General features: G+C 35.9%; 1 protein-coding gene across 19 annotated transcripts in view; it reads left to right on the forward strand.

The window, feature by feature from the left end:
- Cplane1 (ciliogenesis and planar polarity effector complex subunit 1) overlaps positions 1-16,205 on the forward strand; it is a 136,127-nt gene that overhangs the window by 71,747 nt on the left and 48,175 nt on the right. For 14 of the 19 annotated variants that reach the window (XR_009224697.1, XM_046422244.2, XM_046422247.2 and 11 more), the window contains 7 exons: positions 546-597; positions 3,659-3,763; positions 6,498-6,569; positions 14,283-14,392; positions 14,722-14,917; positions 15,128-15,277; positions 15,794-15,844. Coding sequence is in view for 18 of the 19 variants with exons in the window: in XM_046422244.2 (XP_046278200.1) it covers positions 546-597; positions 3,659-3,763; positions 6,498-6,569; positions 14,283-14,392; positions 14,722-14,917; positions 15,128-15,277; positions 15,794-15,844 (736 nt within the window). In the remaining variant the exon portion in view is untranslated. The remainder of the gene's footprint in view (positions 1-545; positions 598-3,658; positions 3,764-6,497; positions 6,570-14,282; positions 14,393-14,721; positions 14,918-15,127; positions 15,278-15,793; positions 15,845-16,205) is intronic. The other 5 variants (XM_058572066.1, XM_058572069.1, XM_058572063.1 and 2 more) reach the window with 4 other exon arrangements.

The raw sequence follows: 16,205 nt of genomic DNA on the forward strand, positions 1-16,205 counted from the left end.
GCATCATATTGTAAGGGTGTGATGAGGAAAGCTGGTCAACTTATGGTATCCAGAAAGCAAAGGGAGGAGACAGAGACAAGATGTAGTCCTCAAGGGCATACCCCCAGGGACCTGTTTCCTCCAGTCACACCCCATCTGCCTATAGTTACTACCCAGAAGTCCATTCAAATTATGAATTCATCAAATGGATTAATCCACTGATGAGATTACATCCCTCAAGATCCAATCATTTCGCCTCTGAATGTTGCTATATTGCCTAACACATGAACTTTGGGAGATATTTCAGATCCAAACCATACCAGTAACTTAGTAACTTTGTGTTAAATTGGTAATTCTGTTTTTTAATTTCTTGGCTTGTGAATTTCGTGAACTCATTTGTAGAGTTAACTTTTACAGAGTAAATAACTTGATAGAATAAGTAGTTATGCCTAGAATGATAAAAATTGAACCTGTACTTAAGAATTTAACATTTTACAGTTATATTTTTTTTCCCAAAATAAGTATCTTGTAGTTAATCATAAATTGGTACTTGGAAATTCATTTAGGAACAAGAACATCATGTTTCTCAGCCTTTGGATGATTTCAGCATTCCTCTTGGTATGTATATGCATGATTAATATAATGTTTAAGTTTAGAGTTAAAATCAGCTTTTTAGAAATAGATATAATATAAAAAAAGAGAATAAATTCTTTTCATGTTGTCTTTGACAAGATGCATTGTGTTTGTTGGTATCCAATAGAGCAACAGGTGACTACCTGTGCCCTGAAGGCCACATCTAGACTATGCTTAAGCTTGTTCTTGTAATCAGGTTTTATTGAGCATAGCCATGCCCATTAGTTTATGCCTTGTCTGTTATTGCTTTTAGCTGCAGCAGGATAGCATAGATGCCGCAGAGACCATGTAGCCCACAGACCCTAAAATATTTACTATTTGGCTCTATACAGATTTCCAACGCCTGCTGTAGGGTCATGTAATCAATTAGGATCTCAAAAATGAGGTAAAAAGCATGAAAGGAATTTATGAAAGAATATGCCTAGGATTTAATTCAACATAGAAATATGAGTACTTTAAAAATAGAGAAATCAGTTCAGAAAAAGAACTCACTTATAAATAGTAAATTATTAGTTTTTCTTAAACTGGACAGTTTATTTCTTGCCCCTTGAATGCATGTATTCCCTACATCTTTCTTCTCAGCAATTCATTTCTTCACTCCTGTGCTCATAGGGCCATTCAGTCATTACTTCAGTCATTACTTCAGCTTCTACATTTTTTTTTGATGTTGCTCAAATACATACACAGTCTCTCATCTTTCTTTTATACTTTTATCTTATTAACATGTACGAATTTTAAATTGGCATCTTCCTGACAGTGATATCACCATTCCAAGGCTTCTGCCTTGCATCAGGCCTCCTTTTAGCCGCCTTGTAACTGACCTGCTCAGCTTCAGTCTTGCACTTCCTAACCCCTCTATAGTTCTTTCCCACTCATATTAAAACAATTTTTTCATTTGTGTGTGTGTGTGTGTGTTTTTTTTGTACAGGGGGCCTAGCACATGCTAAGCAGGTGCAATTAACTTGTATTTACATACTAGTATTAAGGTAAACATTTTCCCCATGTCCCTAGATGTTCTTGTACAATGTTATTTTTATTTTTTGGTACCAGAGATTGAATTACTCAGGGGCACTTAACCACTGAGCCATATCCCCAGTCCTTTTGTGTATTTTATTTAGAGACAGGGTCTCACTGAGTTACTTAGGGCATCCCTAAGTTGTTGAGGCTGGCTTTGAACTCAAGGTCCTCCTGCCTCAGCCTCCTGAGCCACTGGGATTACAGGCATGGGTGACCACACCTGGCTAAAATATTATTTTTTCTCTTTTGCATTAGTTTTAGTTGTAGATGGACACAATAACCTTTGTTTTATTTTTATGTGGTGCTAAGGATCGAACCCAGTGCCTCATGAGTGCTAAGCAAGCACTCTACCCCCGAGCAACAACCCCAGCCGTACAATGTTATTTTTAATGACTTCATTACACTCCAGTGGATGTGTGTTGTATCATTCCAAACAATTCTCTGAGACCAACCAAGAAGGCTACAATTCAATCTGTTGCTGACACTAACTACCTGGAGTTAGCACTGATCACACAGGTGAGGGGCTCAGTCTCACAAGAGGGCTTCATTTAGAAACCAGTTGTAAACAAGGTCCCAGGATACCTCCATTGCTGCCAAGCTGTTTACAGATTCGCAGGTTCCTTTGACAGCCCCCCTTTGCTCCTGCCTTCAAAATTCACCAGAATAATTCACAGAATTTGGGAAAGCACCTTACTTGAAATTATGATGCTTTTTATAAAGGCTTCAACTTAGAAAATGCCAAATGTAATGTTTAGGGCAGCAAGGAGGACAGCTCAGAGTTCCCATGCCCTCTCTATGCAGGCCACTTTCCTAGCACATCATGGGTCTACCCACCTGGAAGCCCCTTTAGTTGTTTGTTTCAGAATTTTTAATTAAAGTTTCAGGACATAGGCATGACTTATCACAAACATGGCCACTGTGACTGAACTCAGTCTCTACCCTACCCTACCCTAGAGCTAGGGGTAGGATAGGTGGATAGGGGGCTGATAGTTTTAACCCTCTAACCATGAGGTTGGTTTGTGTGGTGACCGACCCCATCCTGAAGTCACTCATTAGCATAAATTCAGGTTTGATCAAAAGAGCTCCTTCTGAATAATAAAAGACACTCCTAATATATACATACAACATATATATACACACACACATATATATATTCACCTATCCATATCTACCTATAGATATACACACATATATATACACATATCTATATCTATCTATAGATATATATAGGACATTCTAAATATATAAACAACGTCTGTGCCTGGAACTAGGGACAAATACAAAACTTACGTTTTTTATTATACCACAGTGTGCCATAATCTCCCTGTGTCATCTCCCAGGAAAATCTAAATCTAAATCCAAAACGCCATAATATACGTTAGATTTTGATTTTACTTCCTGCTGAGCTTTCCTGCCTGAGTGGAAATAACCTTTAGTTACATGAGAAATGTGAATTTATTACCTCTCTCCACACAAACAGTTTTCTTCTCCTATCTCTGTTGTCTATATCCATTTGTGTTGATGCCAGCCTAACCAAAAAAAACCATCATTCTGAATTCTGCCTTTCCCTTTCTTCTTCTCTTCAAGAGCCAGTTCCTGCCTATTTTATCTCCTTCATAATTCTTAAATTTTTTTCTCTTGCTTGTTTACATTGCTAGTGCAGCCTCATCTAACTAATTGGTTTATTTCAATTTTATCTGTGCAAATCTATTTTTTTCTACACACTTGCTGGGAAGGTTTTTCCAGAACAGTAATATGGGCCATATCGCTTCCCTGGGTAACCTTCAACTGGATCCTCATTAGTCAGAAAAATCTCTAGGTTTCTTGGCTGAATATACAGTCTTCCGCAGTATTAGTTTGGATTTGACTGTGTCTTTTGAGATTTAGCTCACATTCCACCTCATACAAAAAGTCTGCTTCTATAACCTCCTAACCCCTTCCTTTATCTCCCTTGACTCACTGAGCTTCTGGGCTCCCCCTGAGGTGTGTGCTGCTCAATGATTGCTTCCAATGTTTTGTTACACTTAAGAAATGCTTAAAGATGATGTTAATACTTCAGCGGGATTGCACTTCATGGCTTCTGTACAAAAGAAAGTTATAGGAAGTCAGGATGCAAGCACAAATACAGAACCAGGTAAAGTACTATTTCTCTTTTTTAAAAAATATATTTTAATGTATTTAAGATAATCTGTGTGTTTTCTTAAGGCAGCAATTTAAAGGGAATTTAAAATTATGTGATATTAGTTACTTATCTAAAGTTCTCCCCAACAAGGGGAAATTAGAGATTGAATGTATAATAAGTAAAACATAATATTTTGTTTAAAACTGACATAGACTACATCCTATGTCAGTAGAAATAATGTTTTGAATTGGATTCTCTGTGCTCTGAGTTTCCTTCACTTGAATTGCCTACCTAAGGTTGAGGGGCCTGGGAGTAGGGCTGATAAAGTTGAGGTTGGTAGAAAACGAGATTGGGGCTAGTGTGGGAGGGGCTCATAACTCTGTTCAAGAGCAGAGGAAGGGAATGTTTGAGGATCTGCTGTTAATTGCTTGTAAAACTTATTCATCGATATAACTAATCATTATGAATAGTATCTTGAATAGTGCTCTGCTCATTATGTCACAGTAATTCTTATTATGACTTTCAGTGAACAGTTTCGTCTGTGTATGGAATATTTTAAGTACTTTCTAAACACACTCTAATTTTGTCTTTTTATAAAGTATTTACTGACATCATTAAAAATGATATATAATTACTATAGAATATTTGGATAATATAGCAAGTATGATAGATGAAAATTAACTATAATCATACAATTTAGCAATAATGTTTTGGGATGGTTTTGTCTTTTATTCTTTTGTTGTTTTATGTAGTTAGATAGAATACTTAGATAGCAAGTATCCTCATTATTTGAACTCCTCTTGTCCAGGTATTCCTCTTTCCTAGCTTTTCCCTGAGAGTTTTGTTATAGTTATTTCCCAAATAACTTGAAACTCTCTCAATTAGAGTGGTTTTGTTTATTTGTTTGTTTGATTTTTTTGTTTTTGTTTTTGGTATTAGGGATTTAACTCGGGGCATTTTATTATACCTTCAGTCCTTTTTTATATTTTATTTTGAGACAGGATTTTACTAAGTTGCCCAGGCTGGCCTTGAGCTTGTAATCCTCCTGCCTCAGCCTATCAAGTCCCTGGTACAACAGGTGTGCACCACCCAGCATAATTAGAGTGTATTTTTAACATATTACTTCATTGTACTATATTTGCATTACAGTAATGTTGCATGTGGTCCTTGCTGCAGTGTTGAAGGTAATTCATATCTGTGTTCAATACTGCAGCGCACACACTACCAATAAATAAAAGAACGTTAATTAAGTGATGTTTAAAATGCCTTATATTGGTACTGTGGTGTACACCTGTAATCCCAGCTACCCAGGAGGCTGAGGCAGGAGGATTGCAAGTTCTAAGCCAGCCTCAGCAATTTATGGAGACCCTATCTCAAAATAAAATGAATAAGGGATATACTTCAGTAGTAAAGATCCCCTGGGTTCAATCCCCATTCTGGGGGATGGGGGGAGAAAAATGAAAGAAAAAAAATGGACTGGTACAATGTTTTTTCTCATTTGAGATAAGACTCCTGTTATCCAAGAATTAACAGTTCAGTATATTTTCAGTAGATTAAATTTGGATTACAAGGTGTATCAGGGGTATTTTATATTCTATTTATTTATTTATTGGTACTAGGGATTGAACCCAGAGGTGCTTAACCCACTAAGCCACATCCCCAGCCCTTTCCCCTCACCGCCCCCCATGGTACTGGGGATTAAACTCAGGGCTTTGTGCATGTGAAAGCACTCTACTGATGGAGCTATATCCCCAACCCCATACCCAGCCCTTTTATATTTTATTTAGGGACAGGGTCTTGCTAAGTTGCTGAAGGTTTTGCTATTGCTGAGGCTGGCCTTGAATTTGAGCTCCTCCTGCCTCAGCCTCCTGAGCTGTGGGATTACAAATGTGTGCCACCACACTCATCCTATTTTATATCTCTTGTTTTACTTTGATTTCTACTTATGCCAAATGTTTCCCTGTATCATCACAACAAAACATAAAAAGTACTTTGTATTTATTTGCCATAAAATATTTAACCAATTTCTTATTGTTGAAGCTGCTAGCTACTTGGCAGGTTTTAGTTTTTTCTGCTCTATAAATAAAGCATAAGACCCCCCCACACACCTTTGTCATTCATATGATTTATGTAACTTTGACTTTCCTGATCTAATAGGTGACAGAAAGTCATTATTTTGTGTTTATTTCTGATTGAGATTGGGTTGAGCATGTGAAAGTTGTTTTTTGAGACTGCTCATGGTGATGCACACCTGTAATCCCAGAGACTCACAAGCTTGAGGCCAGCTTCAACAATTTATCAAAGCCCTCAACAACTTAGTAAGAGCCTGTCTTAAATAAAATATATAAAAGGACTAGGGATGTAGGTCAGTGATAAAGTGCCTTTGGGTTCAAAAAGATGTTTTTTAGGTAAATGATGAGTTTGCCTTTGGAAACATTCTTTAAATGTTGTTATCTAAGTATGTCTTTGAGAAGACCTTGAAGGTACTCTGCCTTGCTGCTGGGTAATCTTATAAAGTTGGCAGCCTGTTTGCTAAGATTCATCTGGAGACAGGCCAGGGAAATACATAATACTAAAACTCAAAAATCATTGTTTAAATTAAATTGTTAAAATTAAGTAGTTGTCAATCTTTATTACCACTTTTTATGCTCCATATCTAATTGTCAGTATTCATATATTTATTTCCTGTGTTTGTGAAATCTTTTCTGGTTTTTATTTTTTTGCTTCAAATCTTCTGATTTACAAGATAAGGAAGTTGCTTCTCAAGAAGTTGTTTCTGAATGTGATAAAAATCAGCAAATCATTTCTTCCACCTCAGGTGTGTTCTTTTTTTCTTTTCTGAAAACAGCCAGACTGATTACAGTTATATCTATATGAGGCCAAAGCCGAAGTCACCAACCCCGTTTAAACAAGCAGTTAAACCAATCAGCTGACTTAATAGAAACAGAATGACAATTGTTTTCAGTTTCCTTTTTTCTGGTTTTTTTGGTTAATTCAAAACTTTCATAGCAAGTTTCCTGTTTTCTTTATAACAATGAGTTGTAGTTTTAAGCATGAAATTTGAAAGTAATGCTGTACTAAAATTGAAATGCTGGAAAATAAGATTAGAGCCCAAGAACAAAAGGCACAGAGTTACACTGCCTGCTAATGTACATGTGACAGCCCTGTTTATTTTATTTTTTTAAATTTTATTTATTTCTTAGTTGTAGATGGACACAATGCCTTCATTTTATTTATTTTTATGTGGTTCTGAGGATTGAACCTAGTGCCTCACACATGCTAGGCAAGTGCTCTACCCCTAGCTATAGTCTCAGTCAAGACCCTGTTTATTTTACTACTGAATAAGAAACAAATAACTTTTATGAAATTTAGATGTTAAAACATTTTGAGTGGTAAAATTTAGCTATGGATTCTGAATATACTAAAGACCACTTAATAGCACCCTTTTGAAGAGCATGATCATAGCTTAATGTGAGAAACTGGCTCACCTGTCCAAACCCAAAGAATGGATTAAGAGACACAAGGTATAGCAAAAAAGTGAGACTTTACTGATGGTCTTGCAAGATTGGGTATCTGGGTAAGTGGGCACCCCCAGAGCAGTTACAATTGGCATTTTATTTTCTAGTGTGCAAGTTCCCTTCCAGGTTCCTCACTGGCTAAGTGCACAGTCTACTCCAGCATTTCCTAGGTTTTACTCTCTTGTCTTTACTCTTGGTTATTTCAAGAAATGTCTTTAGTTGTTTCCACCCTTTGTTCTCTCATGATGGGAAAGTGTTTTTCGGTTGAATGTATTCTAACATGTATTCAGTGTTTAATTCTTTACCTAAGTTACTATTTCCTAACAGAGAGATTTCTATCTCTATTGGTCAGGCCAGCCCCTTCCTCCACCTCCTGTTTGTCGAGGGGCTGTTCTGGTACATGGATTTTGGATCTGGCACATCCATAGGCTATGGGGCTATTGTGAGTTAACTGCTTGTAACTTTCCATTCTGCTCTATTTTCCCTCCAGCTACCTTTCTTACATCCCAATTTTACATTTAAAGCTACATACCGTATTCTGAAAATGGACTTTATTTCTCATGCCCCCCCCCTTCTTTTTTACCTTTTGGTCTCATTTTCATTTTTGTGCTTTTTTCCTTTGGTATTGTCATGTATCCTAGCCATATTAGGTTTTTGAGGAGGAAACTCCCATGGTAAAGAGTTCACCCCTTTTTAGCAGTTCTGAAGGTGTCCCAGTGTTCTGGAGCACTTGGTAAGGTCCTTTGCAATTCAGCTGAAGCTTGTCTTCTTTCCAGACTTTGATTAAAGCCAAGCCACCAGGCTGGAAGTGATGAATTGTGACCAGAGGAGATATCAAGCAAGGAATCCCTTTAATTTGAGGGATAATAAAGTGAAGGATATGACTAGTATATATTTTCTTTTTTTAAAAATTTCTTTTTTATTTCTTCAGTTGTTGATGGACCTTTATTTATTTTATTTTATATGTGGTGCTGAGAATCGAACCCAGTGCCTCACACATGGCGGGCAAGTGCTCTACCACTGAGCCACAATCCAAGCCCCTGGTCTTTACTTTCTATAGAAAGAAATTCTGTAGTTTTTCCCAAGTAAGGGAGCTCATATAAATGTTATATAAGCAAAACAACAGAAACACAACAAAGTCTTTCTATGTAGGAGGTTAAGAATTTTTGTAGGTCTCAAATTGACTCAGATCAAATTTATGACTCTGACAGAGGTTTTTAGAGTTATTAGGTACTCCTGTATAAAACCCTTCCTTTAACCTCCTGGTATTACTTACTTTTGGGAGGACTGACACAAATATCCATGAAGTTACATTAAAAGAACCATTGTCTTTTCTTTAATTGTCAATGTATGGCTGCACTAAAGTATTTAAAATACTCTCCTGCCAGGTGTTTAAAACCAAGTTGGTCAAAATCGATCTTTTTCTTCTCTGTTGTTAAGAGTCAGCTGAGATTTGTTAGAGATCACTCTTGGGAAGTTGTGAGAAGCTTCTTGGTTTCTTTAGCTTTCCTCTACTAGTAGTGCCATCTACAACAATGGGCCAGGGTCTTGCTGACCACATGTAGTTTCCCTTGGAAGCATCAGGGACATTTCCATCTTCAGTGACCTCCTCTTTGCAGAATGTGCACTGGTTGGTTTTCTCTTCTCTAGGGTTGTCAGAATTCCCCATAGTTCGAAAGTCAGATGACTCATGAGAGTTGCAGGTCCTTTAGAAGGGTCCTGTTGTTCCCTGTGTCCTTGCTGACCTTAGAGTGCAAGGGCCACAATATTGGCTACTTTCTCCTTTGCCCTTTTATTTCCTTGACTTTTGTCTCCAAATTTTGGTTTTAATATCCAGCAGGCCAGTTTCACCAGTCTTGAATTTGGAGTACTGTATTTTAACTTTAATGTCTATAATCTTATAGTTTTCCCTTACATTTAAGTGGGGTCAGCATTAGTACTGGACATCTGCCTTATATCCTGTCTGTCCTACAGGTGATGGGGTATTATCTCAAATTAACTCAGATTGTTCTATTAGAAGAAGTACTCTACAAAACACTAACAGGCAGCAGTTACAAAGGTACACAAAGAAAATACAAAATGAACTAGAGCAAAACATATTCAGTTTGTATAATAGCTTTGAACCAAGAAACATTATCTCTATAATACCACAAATGTATATTTGATATCTATTTTGCCTCACAAAGACCCCACATATATATGAGTTCATTCATATGAGATCCTTGACAAATTTTACTCTATTAAAACTCTTTTACAGCCTTTAAATTCCTTTTACAATTTATCCAGTTCTTTACTTAGTTTTAAATTTTATTTTCTGTCCTGTTTATTTTTGAGATTGTAGTACCTTTATAACAAAAATATATTCTTTGAATATAGCTTTAAATAAACTTAATTCTGGCCTAATTTTGGAGCCATCCTAACACGGAATAAGGTGAGAGCCAGAGTCTTAAATCAGGTAGGGGGGCTCTTGACAAATCTAGGCAATCTATTTTATTTCTAAAGTTGATCTTTACCTCTTTCTTAAATATAATTTACAAAGTTTTCATATATTATTTCCCAAGTCTAAATGAATATCAATTAACACAATACAACAGTACATATAAAACATGAATCAAGGGCTGGGGTAGTGGCTTAGCGGTAGCGCGCTTGCCTAGCATGCGGGAGGCACTGGGTTTGATTGTCAGCACCACATATAAATAAATAAAAATTTTGAAAAAAAGTTCATCAACAACTAAAAAAAAAATATTAAAAAAAAATGAATCAAACAAGCTAAGAGTGCTCCTTTCTTTTTGTGGAAAAGAAAAAATTTTCATGTTCTACATTGTGGAACTTTAAACAAATTAGGCTCTCTTTATTATCTTTCAAAAATACATTAAATTTTCATTCTAGTGTAAAGCATGTCATAAAATGTATATAAAACTTATTGATAACAAGTTATCTTTATCCAGTTATAAAACATTAAGTGATATAAACAAATCCCCAGTTAAATTTGCTATTTTCTTTTTTGTTGTTTTTTTAATTAATTTTTTTATTTATATATGACAGCAGAATGCATTACAATTCTTTTTTATTATAATTCTTATTACGCATATAGAGCACAATTTTTCATATGTCTGGTTTGTATACAAAGTATATTCACACCAATTCATGTCTTCATACATGTACTTTGGATAGTGATGACCATCACATTCCAACCATCATTTTTACCTCATGCTCCCTCCCTTCGCCTCCCACCCCTCTGCCCTATCTAGAGTTTGTCTATTCCTCCCGTGCTCCCCGTCCTTACCCCACTATGAATCAGCCTCCTTATATCAGAGAAAGCATTTGTCATTTGATTTTTTGGGATTGGCTAACTTCACTTAGCATTATCTTCTCCAACTCCATCCATTTGCCTGCAAATACCATGATTTCATTCTCTTTTATTGCTGAGTAATATTCCATTGTGTATATATGCCACTTTAAAAAAAATCCATTCATCTATCGAAGGGCATCTAGGTTGGTTCCACAACTTAGCTATTGTGAATTGTGCTGCTATAAACATTGATACGGCTGTGTCCCTGTAGTATGCTGTTTTTAAATCCTTTGGGTATAGACTGAGGAGACAGATAGCTGGGTCAAATGGTGGTTCCATTCCCAATTTTCCAAGAAATCTCCATACTGCTTTCCATATTGGCTGCACCAATTTGCAGTCCCACCAGCAGTGTATGAGTGTACCTTTTCCCCACATCCTCACCAGTACTTATTGTTGTTTGTTGTCCTAATAGCTGCCATTCTGGCTGGAGTGAGATGAAATCTCAAGAGTAGTTTTGATTTTCATTTCTATAATTGCTAGCAATGATGAGCATTTTTTTCATAATATTTGTTGATTGTTTGTATATCCTCTTCTGTGAAGGGTCTGTTCAGGTCCTTGGCCCATTTGTTGATTGGGTTATTTGTTTTTTTTTGGTGATTATCTTTTTGAGTTCTTGAAAATAGGTAAAAATTCTAATTCCTTTAAGACTTAGTTTCCCTAAGTAAGACACAGGAAATTATCTTGATAGATAATAGCAGATCAGTGTTTTAGACTTTTTTTCATATCAGTGAATTAAAATTTGACCTCTGAAAAAAATCCCTTAAATGGTGCTGGGGTTGTGGCTCAGCGGTAGAGTGCTTGCCTAGCACGGGCTAGGCCTTGGGTTCGATCCTCAGCACCATATAAAAACAAATTAATTAATTAAAGACATTGTATCCAACTACAACTAAAAAAATAAAAATAAAAATAAATTTTTTAAAATCCCTTAAATGATGGCTGTGTTGGTTCTGTGTTTACAGCTCAGTGGCAGAGTGCTTGCCTGGCACATGTGAGGCACTGGGTTTGATCCTCAGCACCACATAAAAATAAATAAATAAAATAAAGGTAGGGCTGGGGTTGTGGCTCAGTGGCAAAGCACTTGCCTAGCATGTGTGATGCACTGGGTTCCATTGTCAGCACCACATATCAATAAATAAAATAAACGTCCATTGACAACTAAAAACTTAGACGATCTATAATTTTTTTCACTTTCTTAGTTTTGTCTTCTCTTTCATGTTCAGCTTTAGTACAAGAATATTATTTTACCCTACAATACTTTCTCATCTAGAAACACACATTTTCATTTTTAAAACTTTTTATATTTCCCTTCTTCCAGTTGTTCACTCTTTTTTAAATTTGTTTTGAAACAATCCTTATGAAATTCCTGAATTTTGACAAATTACTTCTTTGTAATAAGATGAAATACTTAATGATTTTTACAGTCCTTTCATCAAAGCTCATTTGAAATTTTTCATACTCCTTATGTATAGAATTGTACCTTTTAGAATTTTAATTTTTAGTAACTTTGCTTTTAGTTTAGGCCCAGAAGTAAAGCAACCTTAAAATTGCTTTTCCAGGGGGTTGGGGTTGTGGCTGCTAGCATGTGTGAGGCACTGGGTTCCACTGTGGGCACTGTGTATAAATAAATAAAATAAAAGACCATCAACAACTAAAAATATATATATTTTAAAAAATTACTTTTCCATTTACTAACTTTTAAGAACACGTTTAGTAGACCCGTATATATTTTACCTATGGCGTTTAAGAAGCCACATTTAAGTTTATATTTAGCAGTTGATGTTTTAGTATTTTAACTTTGCAGAAATTTCTAACAAACACATTTATCAATGTTTATCCCATTCATGTTAACTCTCATTACCCATTTTTAACTTAGGTTACCCATGAAAACCAACATATCAGAGAAGTCTAGTTAACACTTTAAGTCAGTTATTCTTACCAAAGAAAAATTCTTACATGTAGTGGACATTGCACTTTAAACATTTTATAGAAACTAACGTTTTCTTGATTGATTGGTCAACTAGAAAAACTTGTAGGTTAGAAATTTTAAAGACATCTTTACTCTTGCCAATGTAAATTGACCCTTTAGAAATTTAAACAGCCTGTCCCAGAGTTTTTTTTACAGTATAACTCAGACATGATGGGTCTGTACAATTGGGAATAGAGTCTGGCAGCTGTGATGGATGCTAAAATCCGAGGTTTAGGTGACCACTCATCCTCCATGAGATAGATTTACTCCTACCATTACCAGTTCATTTTCCTTGTTAGGACTCTCCAAAGAAGAAGACCTCTTTCATTTTTAAGTGCATTTGAGAGTTGACCTTTGGATAGTCGGCTTCTGAATAAAAACAGCATGAAAACAAAAATAAAACAAACACAAACAAAAAACCCTCCAGTTAGACAAAACAAAACTAATCAGAACAAAATATCTTACTTCAGATACACAGGACCAAAGGAGAATTCACCTGAAAAATTATGAGCTCAGAAAATGACAGAAACTTGCGAGGAATAGCATGGCTGTAATTACTTTAGTAAAGGAGCATGTGGAACATCTGTATTAGACCAGAGTGTGCTTTTGAATCAGATGAGAGTCAGTCCAGATATTTAAAGAATGTGAGAGCCCATGAGTTCCTCAGGAAAAAGTTCTTAAGGGAAAGAAGACTTGTACATATGGGATCTTTCCATTTTATGAATGTTCCTAGGCCTAGAATTTTTATTCCTCTGTTTCATTAGGTTTCTATAACTGAGTTTCCCTTTGTACTCAACCTTATTGAAGGTTTCTTGTAAGTCCCAAGCTCCTGTGTGTACTCAGTACCCACTTAGCTGGGGATTTTTCACACTCCCTGAGCTCCTGCTGCTGTTGCCCTCCAGGGAGAAGGAGCTGTTGAGGTTCATGGACTTTAGATCTGCCACATCCATAGGCTGTGGTGCTATTGTGTGAGTTAACTGCTTGTAACTTTCCATTCAGCTCCATTTCCCCTCCTGCTGCCATTCTTACATCCTAATTTTACATTTAAGGTAAGTACTATATTCTGAAAATGGACCACTAGACTTTATTTCTCACATAAATAAAACTAGTAATAAAATAAAGACCTAAATATCAAGAAACAAAAATTTTTACAAATTTAGCTATAGGTTTATTTCTTAAAATTTGGCTTTATCGAAGTTCTCTTAAATAAAGTAGATGAATGTGAGTTAATATATCTGAAGTGGAAATAGGAAATTATAGCATTTTCATGACATAATTTAGATACTTTGTTGTTTTTATCACATTATGAGAAAAGCAATACTTAATTTTTTTTTTTTTATATTGGGGTTTGAACTCAGGGGAACTCAACCCGAGCCGTATCCTCAGCCCTATTTTATATTTTATTTAGAGATGGGTCTCACTGAGTTGTTTAGTGCCTCGCCCTTGCTGAGGCTGGGACTACATGCGTGTGCTACCATGCCTGGCAATACTTATCTTTATTAAATTACGGATTACTCTAGAGTAAATTGACCATAGAATATGATAGAATTTAATTTGTTTATACCCATGAAGCTTCTACTTAGATTTTTAGGACATACGCATTTATGTTGTTTGTTGTTTACTAGTTTTTACAAAATTAATGATTTAGGTCAAGTTAAAGATATTTTTACATTCCCAGTTTTTCTTAATTTTCAGAATATGAACCTGTAACTGTTCCTCAGCTGTTGGTTCCAGATGTACATCTCAATGTCGAACTTCCTACTAAAATATCAGAGAAATCTTTGTCTCCTTCAGCACCTGATATGGTAATAAATTATATATTCAGAAGTTTTAATATCGTACTGAAATTTATTATGTTTTTTCTAGATATTATACAATTGAATGGGTGAAATGAAGCTAAAAATCTCATCTGTGTAGCTTTGTAGGAAAGATCAAAAATCAATTTAAGTATTATGCCCTGGAATATTGTAAACTAAAACCAATGAGACTTATTTCCTGCAGCTTCCCTAAGATTAGGCACATAAAAGCTCTTCTTGCTTTTTAGTAATAATAATGAAGAATTTAGCTTTTTGGGGGTGGGAGATAGAGTGGCTATCCAAGGTAATAAGAATGATTTTTATGTGCTTTAACTCAGGTTGGACACACTTATATAGATGTGGTTGACATTGAAGCTGATGATCTACAGGAATTACCTGTCAGAGCAGAGCCTTCAAATGAGAATGTTATCAAACAGCAAAGTGATCATCTGGAGGTCCCATCATCTGCAGAGTTACATTATCTGGCAGCTTCAGTTACTAGTACTTTTCCCCCACACAACTGTAAAAGTCAAGGTAATAACTTTTTCCTACTTTAAATACATTTTGAAAAATTTCATAACATAGCATTGTTATTCCTACTCAAATCTCATAGCTCCCTTTCTGAAAGCCCACTGCAGTTTTAGATGTTTATATTCACATTCAGAAATCATCTCTTAAATCTTTTAATTCACCTTCTTTAGAAGTTCAGAATCAGTCTTTGTACGTCCTTCATATTCTTGATAGAAGCTGCCAGTTCTCCTGTGGATTTATTTTCTGAGCCTCCAAGAGTGACTCCAGCCTGTCTAGATGAAAAAACCTGGAGAGCAGACTTTACAGAAGTGAAGGAACCTGGGATCTCCTCAGTGACTCCATCAGAAAGACAGCAAGACCAAGGTGAATGACAGAAGATGTATAGCATGACTCTCCCTCACAAATTCCTGTTATGATAGAAACTAGCACTAATACTTGATAATTGCAAAAGAAACATGAAAGAGATTTGTCCTTTGTTAAGTGGAGAGGGCAGGTAGATGAATGAGCTTAGCCATTAAGCTAGCACCATATTTTACAAGGAGGCTATAGATGTACTTGTACATATATCTTCTCAGTTAAGGAGGCTAAAATATAAATATCCTGTGGGAGTTCTTGAGTACTTTGATGCTTAAAATGAATTCTTATGTTTAAAAAGTTGGGAAATTCTGCAGCAGTATAGAGGTAATACATAGGCATGGTAGCCAACATTACTTAACCAGTAAAATATTTAGTTTTATATAAATCAGGTTATATGTGGCAAATTTTTATAATATTTAGAAGAATATTTCTCTACTGTATACAGTTATTATTTCCTGTGAATGGTTAGATTAATCTAATTGGCAATCAGACTTTCTACAACAGAGCTGATGTCTTTTCTAGGTTCCACGGCTGTTGGAATTCTGGACCCTGCTTTGTGGTTGCAAGATGCAGGTTCATTGTCTGTCAACAGTGGGCACTCAAGAGATATAAGGAGCAAGAAAGGGATGGGAGGAGGGGCACATCACTTTAGGATGTTTGTGCATCACTTTAGGATGTTTGGGGATGTGCATTATAGCTGCATAAACAAACAGGTGCCAACATATCAGATTTTGAAGCCTTTGCCCTCTCTCTGTTCTGTCTTGGGTAGTAGTATGTACAAGTGATGGGAGTAGGATTTAAGAAGCTAATAGTCTTTCAGGCTGGTGAAGGATATAGAAACTGGAGTGAAAGGAGCTTGGCTTTTGGATTCAATTAGAACAGACCTAGGTTTCAATCCCAGCTTTATTCCTAAATAGCTTGGAGATGTTTTGCA

Source organism: Marmota monax, unplaced genomic scaffold, assembly GCF_021218885.2.
Source record: "Marmota monax isolate L192 unplaced genomic scaffold, Marmota_monax_Labrador192_F-V1.1 WCK01_AAM20220418_F8-fsc00077, whole genome shotgun sequence".
NCBI classification, from domain to species: domain Eukaryota; kingdom Metazoa; phylum Chordata; class Mammalia; order Rodentia; family Sciuridae; genus Marmota; species Marmota monax.